General features: G+C 39.8%; 1 protein-coding gene across 1 annotated transcript in view; it reads right to left on the bottom strand.

Annotated features, from left to right (window-relative positions):
* Positions 1-11,756: 11,756 nt before the first annotated feature.
* The window catches only part of si:ch211-285f17.1 (sickle tail protein homolog), a 121,960-nt gene continuing 116,181 nt past the window's right edge, over positions 11,757-17,535 (bottom strand). The window contains exons 17-18 of the mRNA XM_036555498.1: positions 13,695-13,826; positions 11,757-12,726 (exon numbers count right to left, since the gene is read on the bottom strand). Of these exons, the coding sequence (XP_036411391.1) occupies positions 12,187-12,726; positions 13,695-13,826 (672 nt within the window). The 3' untranslated portion in view covers positions 11,757-12,186. The remainder of the gene's footprint in view (positions 12,727-13,694; positions 13,827-17,535) is intronic.

Below are 17,535 nucleotides of genomic sequence, written 5' to 3'. Positions count from 1 at the left end.
CTAAGTAAGTTGATTAAATACATCATACAATATACTTAAAAGCAAAAACAACACAAAATCAATCATAATTGATTTTGTGTTGTTTTTGCTTATAATAAGAAAATAACTTGCCTCAATGCAAAACTAAATTGAAGGCTAGTACTCTTTATAGTTTTAGTATGTCCTATATTGTTTTGAATAATAAAAAACCCTTTTCACTTTTTTAGGCTATTTCAGTATTACATATTAGGTATGAAATGCCACAGAAGAAATACCTATGTAGTACGTAAAGAAAAAAAAAGTATTACTATAAACAGTTAACAGCTGCAAATATGTGTGGTTTAGCCATTTTTAGCTTCAGTGAAGCCACTGAAATTAGGTGTTCTTGTAGCATACTCCTGTGACAAATTCGAGAACATTGTACCCTTGATTGAAAAAGCAGTCTGTGCAAATTTAAGATGTGGCTGTGCCCCAACACAGACTAGTCATAGCTTGCTCTTGTGACGTAAACAGTTTTTTTTTTTTTTTATGAACTGAGCTGTACAAATTCCTTTAGGGCCAGATGTGTTAATCCATTCAGAGATATGAAAACCATGCATGCCTTTATGAAAGGTTTATGAAAATTTCTACATTGAGCAGATAATGTGTGACAGTGATTACATTTTACTGGCTTTACCTAGAGCGTTCAAATTCTGTTTCTGGAGCGAGTAAAGAGGTTTGATTACAGTGGGTCCAGCTTGTGGACAGTGCTGTAATACAATAGAATACACATGAGAGAAGCTGGTGGGCTACATGTATATTGTTTAACTTTAATAGATGGATTTTTTTCTCATGAGTCTACAGTTGGACAGATGAAATTTCACTGCATTGACTGCTTTTTTTAATGTTATTGTTAATGTTGTTGTTAATGATATTTTAATCCATCATTATGTCCAAATGCTGACATTCAGAAAGTATATTAATTTCTCCCATTTTCTGGTAATACATTGATTTAGTGCTTCACGCTGTCTGACAGAGAAACACACTCCTATAGTTCTGCTTTTATTTAAACAAGGCAGTACTGATAAAGACACTTCTGTCATAACTACTGTTCATTTATTGGCAGCTTCCTGAGTCAACCTAGGGCTAACACAGACAACTGGATCGTCTGCATACATCTGAATGTTTACGCCAGTGCAGACTGATAAATGGTCATTAGTATAGATGACAAAGAGCAGTGGTCCTAGTATGAATCCCTGAGAGATACCCATAGTACACTTTAATGCTCCAACCTAAACTTTCAACATGATTTTTAAGGTTAGGTCTCTTTGTGTCATCATTTGCCATGGTGAGTTATTTAACCAAAGCAGACTCAATCCACTTTTTGATTTAAGTTGTATCATTTAGCAAAGTATTTGTGATTATCTTGTGAATTCTTAAAGTCTTCCAAATCATTCTTTAGCATTATAACCAAATATTGGTATGTTTATCAGCACATTAAGTCTGCCTTTCTACAATTTTCTTGCAAGTTAACATTACATTTTTTTCTAAATTTTGTAGTCTGTACTTTATTATCAGTGGGCCAGTGAACAATCTGATGAGGGTCAAATGTACATACTATCTCTTTCAGATTCTTTTCATGTTTTATTTACAAGATTTAGATTAAAATGACCCAGAAAAATGAGTTTCCTTTTAGGAGCACATTCATTAAGAATACTGATCAAATGATCAAACAGCTCATTGTTTGATGAAGACAGTCAATACAATCCAATTATAATGAATGGCATTTATAGGGATAAAGTTATGTTTTTTCCAATACAGTATATGTATGTATAAACATGACATGCAGGTACTGTATTAGAATCCATGGGACCTATGCAGCCACGTCTTGGAGAGACAAAAAAGTCCAAATTGCAGTCACTGGAAAGGTTTTTCAAGTTGTTCACTCTTTGATTTTACACTTCTAATGTTCAAATGTCTGTAAAATATTGCTTTAGGTTTTAGCTTTGGTGGCTGAATAAGTTTTGCACAGTACAGTTTAGAGAAATAGTTTGTAGTTTTTGTTTTAAAGCACAGTTTTGGTATACAGCTGACTTCCAGTCAGGCTGATTATGATGACTGTATCGTCTTTTGGGCACAGAGCATGCCATACTACATTAAGTAGAATTGTTTATATGTACCTTGACTGACCCTCTCCCTCTCCCTCTCCCAGCTGGACTGGTGATTGAGTGCTTGGTGTTTTTCAGGAATCCCAACATCCAGTCGTGGGTCTACTCCACCGTGACCTTATCTGCGAGTTTACACCACCACCCACCAGTTATTAAGGTAGACATAAATGACGTGGCATTAGATTTCTAATTATCTTATAAAGTACTGAAGTAGTACTCGACAGGTAATATTCTGCCAGTTCATATTGCAGGCCATTTCACACCTTAAAAATTTGTAGTAGCACACACACACACACATTTAACAATGGTTTATATTTGCAAAGCTTCAGGCTCAGGTTGAGTGGTGAATAATTACAAGACTGCAGGCATAAATAAGACAAAGAGTACAGTTTCTGCAGCCTATATGATGCCTTTAGTCTTTGTTTCCAAACAAGAACATAGTATCTTTTACAGTAAAACACATTAAGACGGATATTGCTGAAAGAAGCAATTCATCTTGAGCATGACTCTAGTTTGGTACTAATAGCACGGCTGCTTAACAGTAAGTACAAATTCCAAAGCAGCAACTTCATTTAACATTAATTGTTTCTGGCAGTTGATTTTCATCATGAAAACTGAAACAACCTTGAACAACGACAAGCTCAATGGATTGGAATAACAACAAGCACAATAGGTTGAAAATAGGGTGCATATTTTTGGATGCCAATTTCATTACTCAGTTACACATACAAATTCCATAACTCTGTACACAATAATTGGTTCTCAGAAAAAAATGTGTTTTTATTTTTTCAAAAATGGTACCTTTTTTGCCCCCTGCCTTTATGGCTTGATCCTTACACTTTACACACAGAAATCACACTGTAAAAAAAAAAAAAACCTTTTTACATTTGCACTGGCATCGCAATTATTACATTATTTCGAATACCAATTTCTGTGGTTCCAAGGGCTTTCTTTTTTTTGTGTGTGTGTGTGTGTGTGTGTGTGTGTGTGTGTGTGTGTGTGTGTGTGTGTGTGTGTGTGTGTGTGTGTGTGACAAGACGCCGTCTGTCTAATCTCCGTGGCAATCAGAGGCTATTGACAATCACAGTATGATGCATCATCAGGCTGGGAGAGTGACCTTGAGGACCCGGACTGATGAGTTCACATCTATACATGCCTTCCCCCACGCAGGCTCGGGCCATAACTGGAGCTATTACGTGTCACAGCAATAATCAGTGATAGGGATGTGTTTGCGGATGGAATACAGATCTGTCAAAAGGATCGTCTTTCTGCTTTGACAGTGATGCGGGCTAGAAGTCCATTTTAGTACTGTGTGCTGATTGGTTGTCCGCATCCGTCGCTTCTCAGGCTCCCCATAATCTCCATGCTTATGAGCCCATTTGCTCTTTCACTCCATGGCGTTAAAATAAAACAGACATCTAGGAGACTGAAGGAGATGGCAACTGCCATACTGTTTGTTGGACCATTATTATAGAGGGGGTTCAAACAGACAATATAAAAGCAATGGTCTGTCAGTGGTCAAGGGTATCTAGCAAATATCTCTTCACACTGACACTAAGACTGAAGGCAGGTGTGTTGAAATGACTGGTTGCAATAGACAGCACTTCCCTGCGTAATGATCAGAAACCACAGAGGAGAATTTGCTTGACTACTATAAAAACATCAGGAAATAAAACACCCCCAACACCCTCATTACCTCCACTGACTCACTGTCAGTGTGACCAGCAAAACACTTGTGCTTGTTAGAAGCTTTCTATATCAATTCTTATTGATGCTGCTTGAAAATAATTGCCATTGTGTGTGTTAGTACAATTTTTACAGTCGAGTTTCACCTTCTAAACAAGATCGCAAAATGATGAACTGCCCAGAACAAAATACGTCATGCAAATATAATACTTACAGAAGTCCAAAGGAAGATATTTAGCCAAATGATTGCCTGAAGAAACACTGGTGAGTGAAAAGGGGATGGCTCCCATTTTGGATTTAACAGGAAGTTTCAGATGCACACTCAGTACCAGTACTAGTTCATTCATTCAACTTTTCATTAGTGATCCTTTTGTTCTGAACCTTTACTACAGCAACGCGCGGAGCTGTAACAGCTTATACCCCCACTCCCCCAACCCATGCTCTGTCATTTAATGTTCAAAATGCGGAACGATTCACAGACCACAAATTTCACCTCTATTCGTTGCTCAGTGAAAAGGAAGAGTGATTTTTAGTCATGATAACTGAGGTACACAGGATGCTCAAAATCCCTAATGAATCAGTTCTTTTTATGCATGTATTGTGTGGTTTGTGTATTGTGATGTGTACAAATGAAATAAAAGGAGACATTTTTTTAAAAAATGTGAAATAGCTGTAGAATGTTAATTCAATCTTATTATGTTACAGATCAAGGCTTAAATGTGTAATTTAAGTATGATCATTATATTTGATAAAAAAAATAAAACTTTACACAGAGAACCCATGTACGCAAGTATTAAATATGGAGTAACTGGCATAAATGGCAATTAAAATAGATTGGTTGGATTTACATACATACTAATTGCCGCCTTTGGTAATTATAAATGCAAATTAGGACACACATCTTTGATTAACTTGCACAAAGTTCCTTGTTGGTTTGTGAATGTCCTCAAAGATTAGGCCTGTTGATGCACTTCTCCTGTAAAGTATTGGGAAAAAAGTCACTGCTCTAATTAACCTTAGATGCTAAAATGAATTATTGTCCTCTTAATTACTCTTTATCATCTCAACATCTGGACTGTATCTTTTGTTTTAAATACAAAACGATTTCAAAATTATAGGCTAATTAGTGTGGATATGCTTTGGGATTAATTAATTCTTGAATTTGCATGTCTGCTAATTATTGTAACTAGCTAATTAATAGTAAGTAAGCAACTTAAAATGGTGCTTTCTTCACGTTTCTTGTAATACATTCACCTTTCACAGATGTTATCATAAAATAGCTTAGCACCCATTACAAGTTTATGAATGCAGTCTGCAATCATTACCTGTACTGTTTGGAAACATAAACTAAACATTTAAATAATAAAAATAAACATAAAAACATTTACATAGAAGGGACAGTGTTTAATCTAACCATACAGTACATTATCCATTTACAAAACAAATGTGATTGTCATTGTCATTTTCTAAATCTTATACATGTTTTTCATTAATTTCATTATCTCATTGTGTAGTTCATGTGTCAAATATAACACTTGCTTAAATTCAAGTTAAGAATGCAGCTAGTTTATAAGGTAAGATAGCTGAAGCAAATGTGAGATTCATGTGCAATTTTATTTTCTTTCTACGCAAACGCAAAAGCCTGCACCTATCAGACACCAGCCTATTCCCCAGCCTATGAGATGGCAGTGTTTCTGTGCTTATGCCAAAGACCCATGCTAGTGCAGTTCTACACCTGCATTTAACTTTATCAGGACTCTAGGCTGAGATACTTTCAATCATGAGCAACACAAAAGAATACCATATTAGTTTATTGTTGCTCAGTGAGTAATTAGCAAGTTTGATTGAGTTCTGACCTTTAACATTTATCTAAAAGTAACTAAAACTGAAAGCATTATCATTACTATTTTTGTCTCACTGATGAGAATATGTTCACAAAGGTCTACTGAGAAAGGAGGTCAGTTATTTTGCAAATAAAGCATACACACTGATCATTTGATTTAAATATTTTCCATCTGCCGTATTCCTGAATTATTGTAATTTTGTATCATAATTCTTTCAAATGAATTGACTTGGTACAATGATTGCTTCATAAAGACCTGAATGTACGTTTTAAAAACTATTCAATACCAACAGAAACACTGTAATCAGCTCTCACTGATGCCCAAAGAAGTTAATCTGAAATATATTTCATATGTATGAAATGCCTTCACCTTTGAATTCCTATCTTTTACAATGTCCTTTTTTCAATCTAATTAATAAGTATGCCAATTACTCGTCTCAGGGAAGACGTAATGGCTATGTTGATGCATTTTTGAGTTGTATTGTATCATTAATGTGCAAAGGATTTAATTGCCTTTGTATATTTCAGAATAAACAGAACTGAAATGGAGTGCTATGTGTAACCTCTGTGATAAAAGAAGGCAACCAAATTTACAGACCTTTAGTGAACTACTTTGGAGTGTATTGAAGTAATGCATTTTCCTCATAAGAGGGCAGTGGGTCTCGTTTATGGAGAAGAAACTTGATTTATCATCTCCGCAGAGTAGCTTCATCCCTGTCTTACAACTCTAAATTACCCAGGACCCCAAAGAGCACTGTCTGATAAATTTATTATTGTAGTATATCTTCCATTTACTTTTATCGTCTCTGCTCATAGCCTAGAGAACTTGTTTTTCAGTCACTGAGATCTAATGTTTTCACTATCCTTATTACTTGTGTGCGTTTGCATAATGATGATAACATTGACTCATAGTACTGATGGCTATGCACATTTCAGATACTTATGATAGTACCCAGATTCTGAAAATTGCTATCACACAGAATTTAAAAACTGTGGTTAACAGGCATGAGGTTTATGGCTGTTCTTTTGAGACGTAACTGTTTATAACAATCAAGTGCATGAAAGTTGATGTTTGCATTTGAAACAAATTTGACAAAGCTTCTTAAAACTATTCTGGGACATCAGTGATACCTGTGACTTCCTGTCAAGCAGTAAACTTCATTTAGTTAAACCAAAGAATGAAGAAAATGATCACAGTGAGTTTTAATGTTGTGGTCTACATTTGCTGCATTTCGCTGAGTATGCTTCGGGCAGGAGTGCCTTAAATCAATTGTGATAACATGAACTCATGTAGAGCATAACAGAGAAGCAGCTTGGATGAAGAGGTTTACTGACAGGATTTTCACAGTTTATCGGATTTGCTGGCCAGAGGGGAACAACACCAAGCTAGTCCACTATAATAATGAAGGAACTGGCTTCAGACCAACAGCCAGCAGCAAAGCATTGCAGTTGACAGGTTCTTCAGGGAAGATGGTGATGCTAACTTTGGACAATAAGGTTTGCTGAAGCAAAAACCCTGCTCCAGTGGAAACTGTGAATGTAACTGCACTGTTAAATGCGCTCTTATCTTGTAGATTGCTCTGAGTGTCTGAAAAGTGACAAAATATAAAATGTAATATAGAATGTACTCAAACTCTGCTGCGGAGAAATTATATTCTCCTCTGATTAATTTTGAAATAAGTGCAACTTTTTAAGTTTTCAATTTAAACTTTCACCTTCAGCACAACTGATATCCAGCTGATATTTTTGCACAAGTCGCACATGCCACCTCAGCAAGTGTTTGAATAAAACAGCGACAGCTCATTACAGGAAACACTACTTCACTGACATCGTCCAAGCAACTCGTGGATACATGATAAACTGAAAAGTGACCGAGAGTGAGACGTGGAAATGCTGGCTGGCCCACCCACAAGTATACCTGGTAAAACCAATCCAATTTGTTCCACTGCTGTGGGATCCCGGCAGACAACATGGCAGTTTTGAATCTGGGCCATAGGACTTAGCCTGTACTCAAAGTGAACACCTTGTTCAGTCGGCCACACACTGTACCCTATGTGGTTTTGGCTGTGACAAATCATCCCTAGAAACAGTAGCATCCCTCTCTCACTCACTGACTGCCTGGCTGGCCGAGCAGTTCCCCCACAACAGACGCAACACCTCGGTTTGACCACCAGATGGCAAAACAGTAAGAATGTCAATAAATGTAGCCACAGTGCCTGAGTCCATTTGAATGCACAAGGGCAAATGATAGTAGACAACAAAAACAAACCTTAGGAACATCCCACTGACTCCAGCTGATGCACTCTGAGTATATGTGTTAACTTTAGAGCCGCAGACATTTTGGGTGAGACTGAGTTTTTTTTTTTTTTTTGTGATATCCTGTTTGTTAGGTTTGTCCCAGGTTTACATTTACATTTACATTTATTTATTTAGCAGACGCTTTTATCCAAAGTGACTTACAAAAGTCGCTTTGGTTCACAATGCCTGGGAGTATTTCTTGTAAAACATTAGCATAAATAGTGGAAATAAATATGACTCTGAAAGCTTTTCTTTCCAAGTTTTAAATTTCATTCAACAGCCGGACTTTCTCCAAAGAAAACCTTAAAGGTAGAAGGCGATTAACTTACATTCCATTTCTCTTTTTCGGAGGACCACTAAGTCAAGGTAAGTAAATTGCAGAGAATCTCATTGAATCTTCATTGAAAGTCACATATTTTAGCCAGTAAAACATCCTCAGTCTAAAGGAATTTTGCTTTTAGTCTGATAAAACAGTGAGATGTGGGCTTTTGATTAGGTGTACTCAGTTCCTCTCTGGAAGCGGTGGATATACATTTCTTAATATACCGGCAAGCCTCTTCCATGTCTCCTTCGACAGGCAGTTATCCATACCCCTGGGGACTGAGGAAATTTGTCTAGATTGATGGAACAAAAGGAAATATGGCATTGTCTGAAGGGTGTGTAATTGTTTTTATTTCTCTTTGGGCTTCTTCCTCAGAGAAATAGACATGATATTAGAATTTGCATTCTCAATTAAAAAAAACCTGTCAAAATAATTATGCGGAAAAATTGTCTCGTCTCCTGCCAAGATGTATTCCCTCCCCAGGCTCCATTGCCATATAAGAAAGGCCTTAACAACTAAATTAACTGGTTTGAGACACTATACAGGAGAATACTTTGAGCGATATGAGTCTATGGCTGTCAATCAAATACAGTAAGTCTTTTTGAAGTCTTTTTTTTAGATTTACATACATGTTAACAAGTGCCATACATGATCTAGTAATACACTAGTGCCTTTCTTGTTTTGCTGTGGTCTTCAAGCTCCCTGATTTCACCTGTGATTTCAGAGCTCATACCACCAAGTTTCTCTCTGAGGGGTTTCTGTGCCATGTACCACTCTCTGCGGTGTTTCCAGAAGTCTTCAAAAATGCGTTGTGTGTGCTCACTGTCTGAACTTTCCTCTAATGAGGCACTAAATGCTCTTAATCTCGTAACAAGGAAGTTCTCAACGTGAGCCCACCTCCACAAAACTCCTTGTGGTGACAGATCTTAATTATCCAACTCAGATCATCATGAAAGAAAATTGTCCTTGCCTATAAGAGAGTTGAAATCCAGCCCTGCGAAGTCTAAACCCCTTGGGTCCTTAATTAAAATGGCGCTAATAACGAGTGAGGAGATTTATGCAACCCTGAGTATAACAATTTAAAGCAGTAGGTGTTTCATCAGAAGATGTTTCTATAAACTGTAAATGTGCCCTTTTACATACTGCTTCTGCCTTTAAATACAGAATAAAAATAATATCTTTAAAAAAGAAAAGGTATCATCTTCGCACAGCAAAATACTCAGCACGTGGGTATTATTGCTACAGGCAGATTATGGAATTAAAATTATTATTGTTTGTGGCTGTCAGAATAAATGTGATGTTATATTAGGATCACCTGTATTTTAAGTGACACTTCTACTTATCTTTTAATCATATATTTGTCACATATAAATCATCAATCATTAGAAACACAGGGTGGAAAAAAAACTATTTGCCAAATGTGAAATACTTGAAAACAGGAAATGTGCATGGTAACATTTGTCATTATAACTGCGAAAATACAGTTCTATTGTTAAATTACACGGTTATGCCGGTAGGTACATTGCATTGTGAACAGCCAGTGACCCATCTGTGTCAGCTCCATGCTGCCTTATCCTATTTTATTGTACTGGCCAAGACAGGATCAGACTGATGTCTCCTTGAAGAACCCTTGCTGTCCTCTTCCTGGAACATGTCTCTTTGGGTCTAATACTATAATGCATCTCTGGGTACATTGGTTTCTCTGTGTGGGGTAGACAGCTATATGGCTTTCAGAGAAAGGGGACACACCAGGTGAAATTACAGAGGATTACAAAATGGACCCTTAATAGTGGTTAAATCAATACCTAATTCTGTGGTAGCCCAGCAAATCAATGGACTGGCACTGGATGTTTTCTATCACTTACATTATTAAGCAGCATTGCTAAGTTAATAGCCTGCCAAGACTGCCCTCTGGTGGCAAATAATAGGAAGTGCAACAATTGTGAAGAATACTCTGAATCTAATGAACTAATTGTTACTTGAAGTAAATTCTATCTTGAATGGATTCAATTTTAAATGTTCTGAAAACTGCACCAAACACCCTGGTATTAAATATATACATATATGATGTTATCTCCTAGATAGGAAGTCATTTTCTCACAAAATATTTTGGTTTTATTCATACATCACAACACAATGTGTATTTGTGTAGTTTTTCTAGTTTAAGGTTAAGGAAATTGGTGTTGTTTTCAGAATAGATTGGTCCAATATGTTCACTCAAAAATCCATGTATTTTTGCTTTGAATTTCATATTTAATTTATATTTTGTCAATGTCTTTGATGTCTAGTAATGTAACTAGTAATGTCTAGTAGTAACTACAGACCCATCACAGGCCTTGGATGAGAATAGCTTTGGAATGTTTCAAAGGCCCCCGTACAATTTCCTTCACTGTCCAAAGCAGAAAAAACCATCAACCGTTGTCTGCCATCATGTGGCCATTGAAGACAATTGCAATACCCTGATTGTATGCTGTTGCCGCACACTAATGGACCAGATGGGAATCAATTCTTTAAGAATTAAATTATAACATATTATTGTTTTTGGAGCATGTATTGAGATAGAGTAATCTGTTACTACTTTGTCATACTAGTATATCTTATTTCTTATCTTGTATCTTTCCTATCTTGTATCCTGTGTGTATCAACTTTTTGTTCATGAAAAAAGAGGTATTAATAAAAACAATTACAAGCATGCGGCCCTTTATTATTTTTAATACCAACACAATTATCTCTTTACCACAGCGCTTTTATGCAATATGGTTTAAAGCTTTACAAAATGAGAAAACAAAATATTTACAAAATCTATCTGTGCAAACATAATTTTTCTTTTACATTAGCGTCAAATATATCTTTTAAAATATCTGAAAGGCATGCATAGAAATAAACTTTGGTATGTTAACAAAACTATACTAAGTTTTTCAAGAGATAAGCATTTATATACATGTGGTAGTATGTCAGTTACTATCCTTTAGTATACATTTAAACATCAATAACCATTAACTTAAAGAACACAGACATCAGTAAAGCTATTGAAGATATTAAGGTAATGGAGTGGCTGTCACTCCAAACTGTACACACAAAATTCCCACACAGTGTTTTCAATCAATAAGTAGAATCTGAGAATGAAATACAAACAACTTTGGCAAATAGGCACAATAACTACCAAAGACAGAAAAAGAGTTCAACCTCATAAAACCATTCATCACTGATACTATCTGTTAAAATAAACTGGCAGTGAATGGGAAGCTAAGAGAAATAAAATAAAATAAAAAGTCAATGTAGATCAATTTAAAAATGTAAATATACATACAGTATTGAATTCATTTGAAAGATTACTATGGGCAAGTCATTTCTGGCAACATGAAACCCCTAATATTAGATCAAAATATACTATAGTCATCCAGTTTTATTTTTTGAAAAATAAAATGTAGTTTTACATGTTTTCACTCAGATTACATATCAGTTCTATATTGTCATCCCTTCTAACACTTTAATAAAAATATACTTTCAATACTATTGAATGAAACAACAAACCAAAAATTGTCAGCTGTTGACAACTTCTACATTAACTACTGCTCAGTAGAACTACATCATTTTAGTGTTTAGTCTTTTTTTGTATGTACACAGTATGTTAAACCTCTAGTCTCTTCTTAGTTTCGTATCAAGTTATCAGGTTACTAATCAGTTATGGATGAAATCTTACTTAAAAGAAAAGATGATTCAACGATACACAGAGCATTGCCATGTGAACGCCATTGCGTCAAACTCATATATCAATGAGCGAAAAAGCAAAAAAAAAAAACAACAACAAAGTATAAAAATAAAAATGGTAAAACTAGGTGGAGGACAGTGTGCCCCTATCACGCTCTTTTTGTGACAGCAACAGAATGCAACCCACCAAAGAAAGCCAATCATGCTGTGTCCTTGGAGGATGAGGAGGATGGTATTGTGGCTTTGCTGCTGTTCCCGTTGTGTGGCTTGTAGCTGGTGAAGCTGGGTGTGTGTATGGTTCGAATGCTCTTCGCACCTTGACCCAGGGTGGTGGGGGAAAGGGGGGACAGGGCAGAGGGGGAGAAGGAGGAAGAGGAGGAGGACGTTCGGCCATTCTGAGTCTGCGGCGAGAACGAGAGATTTGGACCTTTACCGGTGTGAGTGGAGCCGGGGAGCTTGAGGGTTCCATTAGAGAGAGAGGGGATGTGGGAGGACGAGGGGGCGAGGCGGGAGGGATGCGGGCCGGGGTGGCTGGGGGACGGAATGGAAGACTTAGAGGAGGAAGAGGATGAGGAGGAGGCAGAGGAGGAGGAATTAATAGGGTTAGTAGCATCTGAGTTAGGAGCAGACAGAGAGCTGCTTTTTCCAGAGCTAGGATAAAAGGCTGGGATCTTAGAAGCAGGTAAAGTAGGGGAATTGGCTTTATTTTCCCCACCAGCTTTCTTAGCGCTTCCGTTAGCCTGCAAACAAAGATGCCAGGAGATATGGTTTGTCAAAAAAAGGGAAATTATATAAAAAATACATAAAAAGCCAGACAACACTGAATACCACTGAAAGGGCCTAAGAGAAGTTATTTACAGGAAATAATAAACACACTCACACAGCCATGTACACACACACATACACACACACACAAACACACACACATGCATGTACATGCACGCACACACGCAAACATTCAGGCAACTAAAAGAACTTAAACAAACACAGCAAACTGAACATTCTGCCATTTCTTAAGGGTTATTTGTGAGATCTGAGACACAACTCAAAAAGAAAAAAGGCTTTATAAGACTGATAGGTGGACAGAAGGGTAGATAGGAGGAAAGACAGACAGATGGAGAGGTAGAGGAGAGAGGGGATGTGGGTGAGCATATCAGGGGTCTGCCCCCATGTGTTAGTGTGATCGCTGCGCTCTCTTTAGAAGTGGGCAGAACCAAGAACGCCTGGCAGGAAGTGGAGGGGGGGGCACGGGGTGTGCTGGAAAAGTTTAGTAGGGGGGTGGGGGGGTTCACTCAGTCCAGTCATCCTACAGCTGCCAGGGAATGACAGGCCTGTCAGCTGTGGGACCACTGATGTGAAGAGAACTCAGTTGTGGACAAGCAGCATTCCATTTTGTGTCTTTTTTTTTTTTGTCCTCATCGACACAACAAAAGCCATGAACAGTGTGGACATGCAGAAGCGTATGGTGATGATGCAGGTAACAGTCAAAGAGTCTGGAAACATGCCATCGAAGCAGGTAAGTAGAGACATCGACAGATCCAAGTTGGTCACCTCAATTCTATGCATCAACACCTGATGACAGGTACAGCTTTGGTTTTCACAGAGCCTCAGCCTTAGCCTAATATAACTTTCAATGATTGTGTTTCCTCTCTCCTTTTTACGGGGGGAAAAGGAGTCCCTCGAAAGGCCGCCCCTATAGTAAGACTACCTGTCGGAACTGCCTCTGAGGGTCCGGCAGCTTTTGCTGTTTTCCTGCTTTTTCTGTGCCCCCCGGTGGCTGTCTCGATTTGGCAGACACGGGCACTGGCATCCGACTAGTAGAGGAAGCAACACTGGTGTTCTGCAAGGATTCAAACGGGAACAGAAACAAAAAAAAAAAATAAAGAAACAAAAACAAAAAAGAGAACCACATTGGAGGCAGCAGGTAAGACAAGGCGACAAGAGCCCAATCACTTGGCTTTTAACGTTTCTAATTGCAAATGAGAAACACCAGAGACAGAGAGACCCCCATGCACCAGTACAACCAAGAAGAGACCCTACATGCGGCGAAAGGTGAACCAAAAATAGAGAAAAAAGAAAAATCAACGGAGCAAAGTGATTCGAGGATTTGAGGTTGCTGTCACTGCCTGAACCCCGGTTAGAATCTTAGCAGCGAAATGAGGAGAAAAAAAACCGCAACCCAATGCCAGTCGAAAATTATGTCAACTGTAATCACACAGAAGGTTAAAGCAGAGGTCTCCCAGCTTTCGTCCAGCACCTGAAAAATATATTAATCATTTGTAAAATCAGCTGTTAGCGGGGAGAACAAAAAGAACCCATAAGAAACCAAGCCACCAGCGCAAAGCGAGAAGAGCTAAAATGACACCTGTTCGCTGGTGGTGGTGGTGGTGGTGGCACTGTTGGTGCTGTTGGGGAAGATGGCAGGCCGGGGGAGGAGCTGTGGTTTTGACTTCTTACGCTGCGGGGCTTTATGGGACTGAGAGGGGCGAGGGACTGCCCTCTTTGCAGAGTCGGCCTCTTCCTGCGTGGCCTCTCTCACTACCGGCCCTCCTACCTGAATGGAATGGACTTTGGACTCTTCAAGACCCACCTCCTCTGACGACTTGGGACCCATTTCGCTTATGGTCGTTTCTAGCTGTTTGATAGTCTGCTCTAGGCTATCTAAGGTCTTGTACGTGTTCTTACGGATCTCACTTGTCCTGCACTGGGATTCCGACCATGTCGGCTGGCCCGGCGTTGCTGCCTTGGGGGCTGTGGGGGTGACGCCGGCTGAGCACGTCTGGGACTTTGTGCGGCCGATTTCGAACCTCTTGGCCTCCTTGCGCTGACTCACTGTGCCGTCTGGCTCCTCCTCGTCTTCGTAGACCACCACCTGGAGGGTCTTTTTGCCCGTCTTCGTCCCTGTGCGGATGGCCTGCGTCAGTGCCGCCAGCTGCTTCTTTGGGAACTTGAACTTGAACTTCTTCTTGCTGTCTTGCTTGCCGTCGGGTTCGGTCTCAACCTCTTCAGCCAGCTCTGACGCCGGCTCCTGAAGTGGGCTGTGCTGATTAGCACTGACCTCGGCCGAAGAATCGGAGCTCGGCCTGTCTGCGGCCACGGCAGCCTTATCTGCACTGGAATTTACCTGGAGGCCGTGCCTCTCCGAATCCGACTCCTCCGCCTCCTCGCTCTCCTCCTCGATCCTCTCCTCCGCCAGCATCCTCTCCAGCTCCTCCTCGCACTCAAAAATGGTGGACAGCCGCTTGTAGGCCGAGCGGATGTCCATGGGCTCATCGAAGATGATGATGACCGGCTTCTTGTTGAAGCCGTTGTCCTCCTGGGAGGTCATCTCCTGGTTTCCGCCGACCTTGACGGTCTGGACGCTCTCGCCCTGGGCGCTGACAATCTGCTGGTACTCGCCGCAGGACAGCGCCTGCACCTTGGTGTTGGTGATCATGAAGGCTATATTGTCTGGCGGTGGTGGTCCCTCCTCACCGGGGAGGTCAGGGCTGAGGCTGGCCTCCTCCTCATACTTCACCCGAGCTTTGGAGGAGCCCAGCACCAGCTGCTCACCATAGACACTGCCCACACCCTCCAGAATCTTTTCCGAATTAGCAGGGCCCTCTGGGAGCACACCCGGAGGCATGGCTGGGGGCTCTGTTGACAGCAGAGCGCTCTCACCAGGAACCATGCCCTCCTGGATGGGAACGGGCTCCACCTGCTCGTCGAGCCTAATCTGAAGCGGCTCGACTGCTGCCATCTCTTCCGTCTGAACTGGGCTGCCTGGCTTGGAGCTTGCTTCCTCTCCAGGGCCCGCCTTCAGAGACTCCGCCACCTCTATCTGCATCTGCTCCTGAGTACCGGGAGGGTCGGTTTGGCTTTCCCCCACCGAGAGCTCAGAGACAACAGATGACTCATCTGTCACTAACTGCTGCTGCCTTGGGGAAATTTCATAAGCATTCACATTTGCAACCTGTGAGGGAGAAACTGTTGCTTCTTTGCGCTCGGCTTGGTCTTCCGCTCCCGCCGAAGGTTGCTCTTTGGAGATCTGTGCCGTGACGTAATATATGACCTGCAGAGGTGGAAGAGAGTAAATTAAATATGCCGCTTGTTCGTTAAAAAAATAAATAAATCATAAATCCGTGGCATAAATCAAAACTACTGGGCCTGTGTGGCTGATGGGTGACGTACCCCCGGGGCGTGACGAACCGTGTCGTTTCCGTTTTCATCTGTGTGCAGTTCTTTGTCTTCACGCTGCAGCTCCGTGCTCTGCTAGGACAGTTTATGGGGGATACCATTATTGCACAACTGCTTTCTGTGTAAGACATAAATGGACTGCAGTTTTACACTGGCCAAGGAAAAAGTGCATCCATAGTCTTTACACTGCATTGGGCAATAACTATCCTATAAGGCATCTCTCTGTGGCGTGTCCACTGATTTGGAAAAAAAAGGGAGGGACAAAGAAACCCTACAAATTACATGTTCATGAGAGCTTTGAATTTTGTTGGGCTATGTCTTCAATGTCAGATTTTCTATTTTGAGGATGTATATTTTGTGTAATCTGCTCAAATGTGCACAGAGATGCCTTATAAGTGTATACATACATTCACCTCGTGCAATTATTAAAAAACAGTATGCAGGTACAAACCATTGTCCATGTTCCTCAGCGGCTACAATACCTCACACACACACACACACACACATACTCATGGGATTTATGATGCCACTTAGGTCATGGACAATAGATGTCAACATAAATACTCTGTCTACATGCTTCCAGGATGTAGGTCTCACCCAGACTGCAGGGTTTAAACAGATTTAGTACATTTCTACTTAATTTCCTTGGCACTCATAAAATCCTCTCTCACTATCTACCCCCCCTCCCCCAACCACTGTGACAGGTATACAAAAGGTGCTTCTTCTCTGACCTTCCTCTAAATGCATGTAAATGGAGATGTACTATAACCATTTTAACAATGTAGAGATAAAGTAAGCTGAATTCAATATGAGTCCCTAAAAGGGGTAAACAGGCAGAAGTTGTTTTGTTCATTATAGGCAAAACCATTTAAAAGTATAGAAACAATACTGACGTCTTCAACGCTTCAAGCTGACGATGACGATAATATGCATAGTCTATGACAAAGCTATAATACTGTAAAACAGGCCAGGACTTTAAAATGAACACCAGTGTAAACAGAAATCACTCCATTTCCTTTTATGGACAACATTTCATTTGAAAGTGTCACACATTTCCCTTACTTAACGACAACACAAGATGCACAACACAATCACAGAGAACAAATCTGCAGGAGTACGGAGAGGAAATATTTGGCAATGTTAGCGATAAAAGCATTATTTAAAAAAAATCAGTAAAAAAAAAACAAAACATGATTATCCTGATATGAAATCATTAAGTGTCGTGTTATTTTGTGATCCAGAAAGAGGAGAACATTATTCCCAAGAAACAGGTTAGCAGGTAAAGAACAGTGCATGCCCCCTGATTTGACAAACCTGAACCAAGTCTGCAAAAAAAGCTACCCTGAGCACAGCTACCGGCTATGGCAATGCGT

The sequence above is a fragment of the Megalops cyprinoides genome, chromosome 2 (assembly GCF_013368585.1).
Source record: "Megalops cyprinoides isolate fMegCyp1 chromosome 2, fMegCyp1.pri, whole genome shotgun sequence".
NCBI classification, from domain to species: Eukaryota; Metazoa; Chordata; class Actinopteri; order Elopiformes; family Megalopidae; genus Megalops; species Megalops cyprinoides.
The sequence above is the reverse complement of the archived record's forward strand: the minus strand, read 5'-3'. Positions and strand labels throughout refer to the sequence as shown.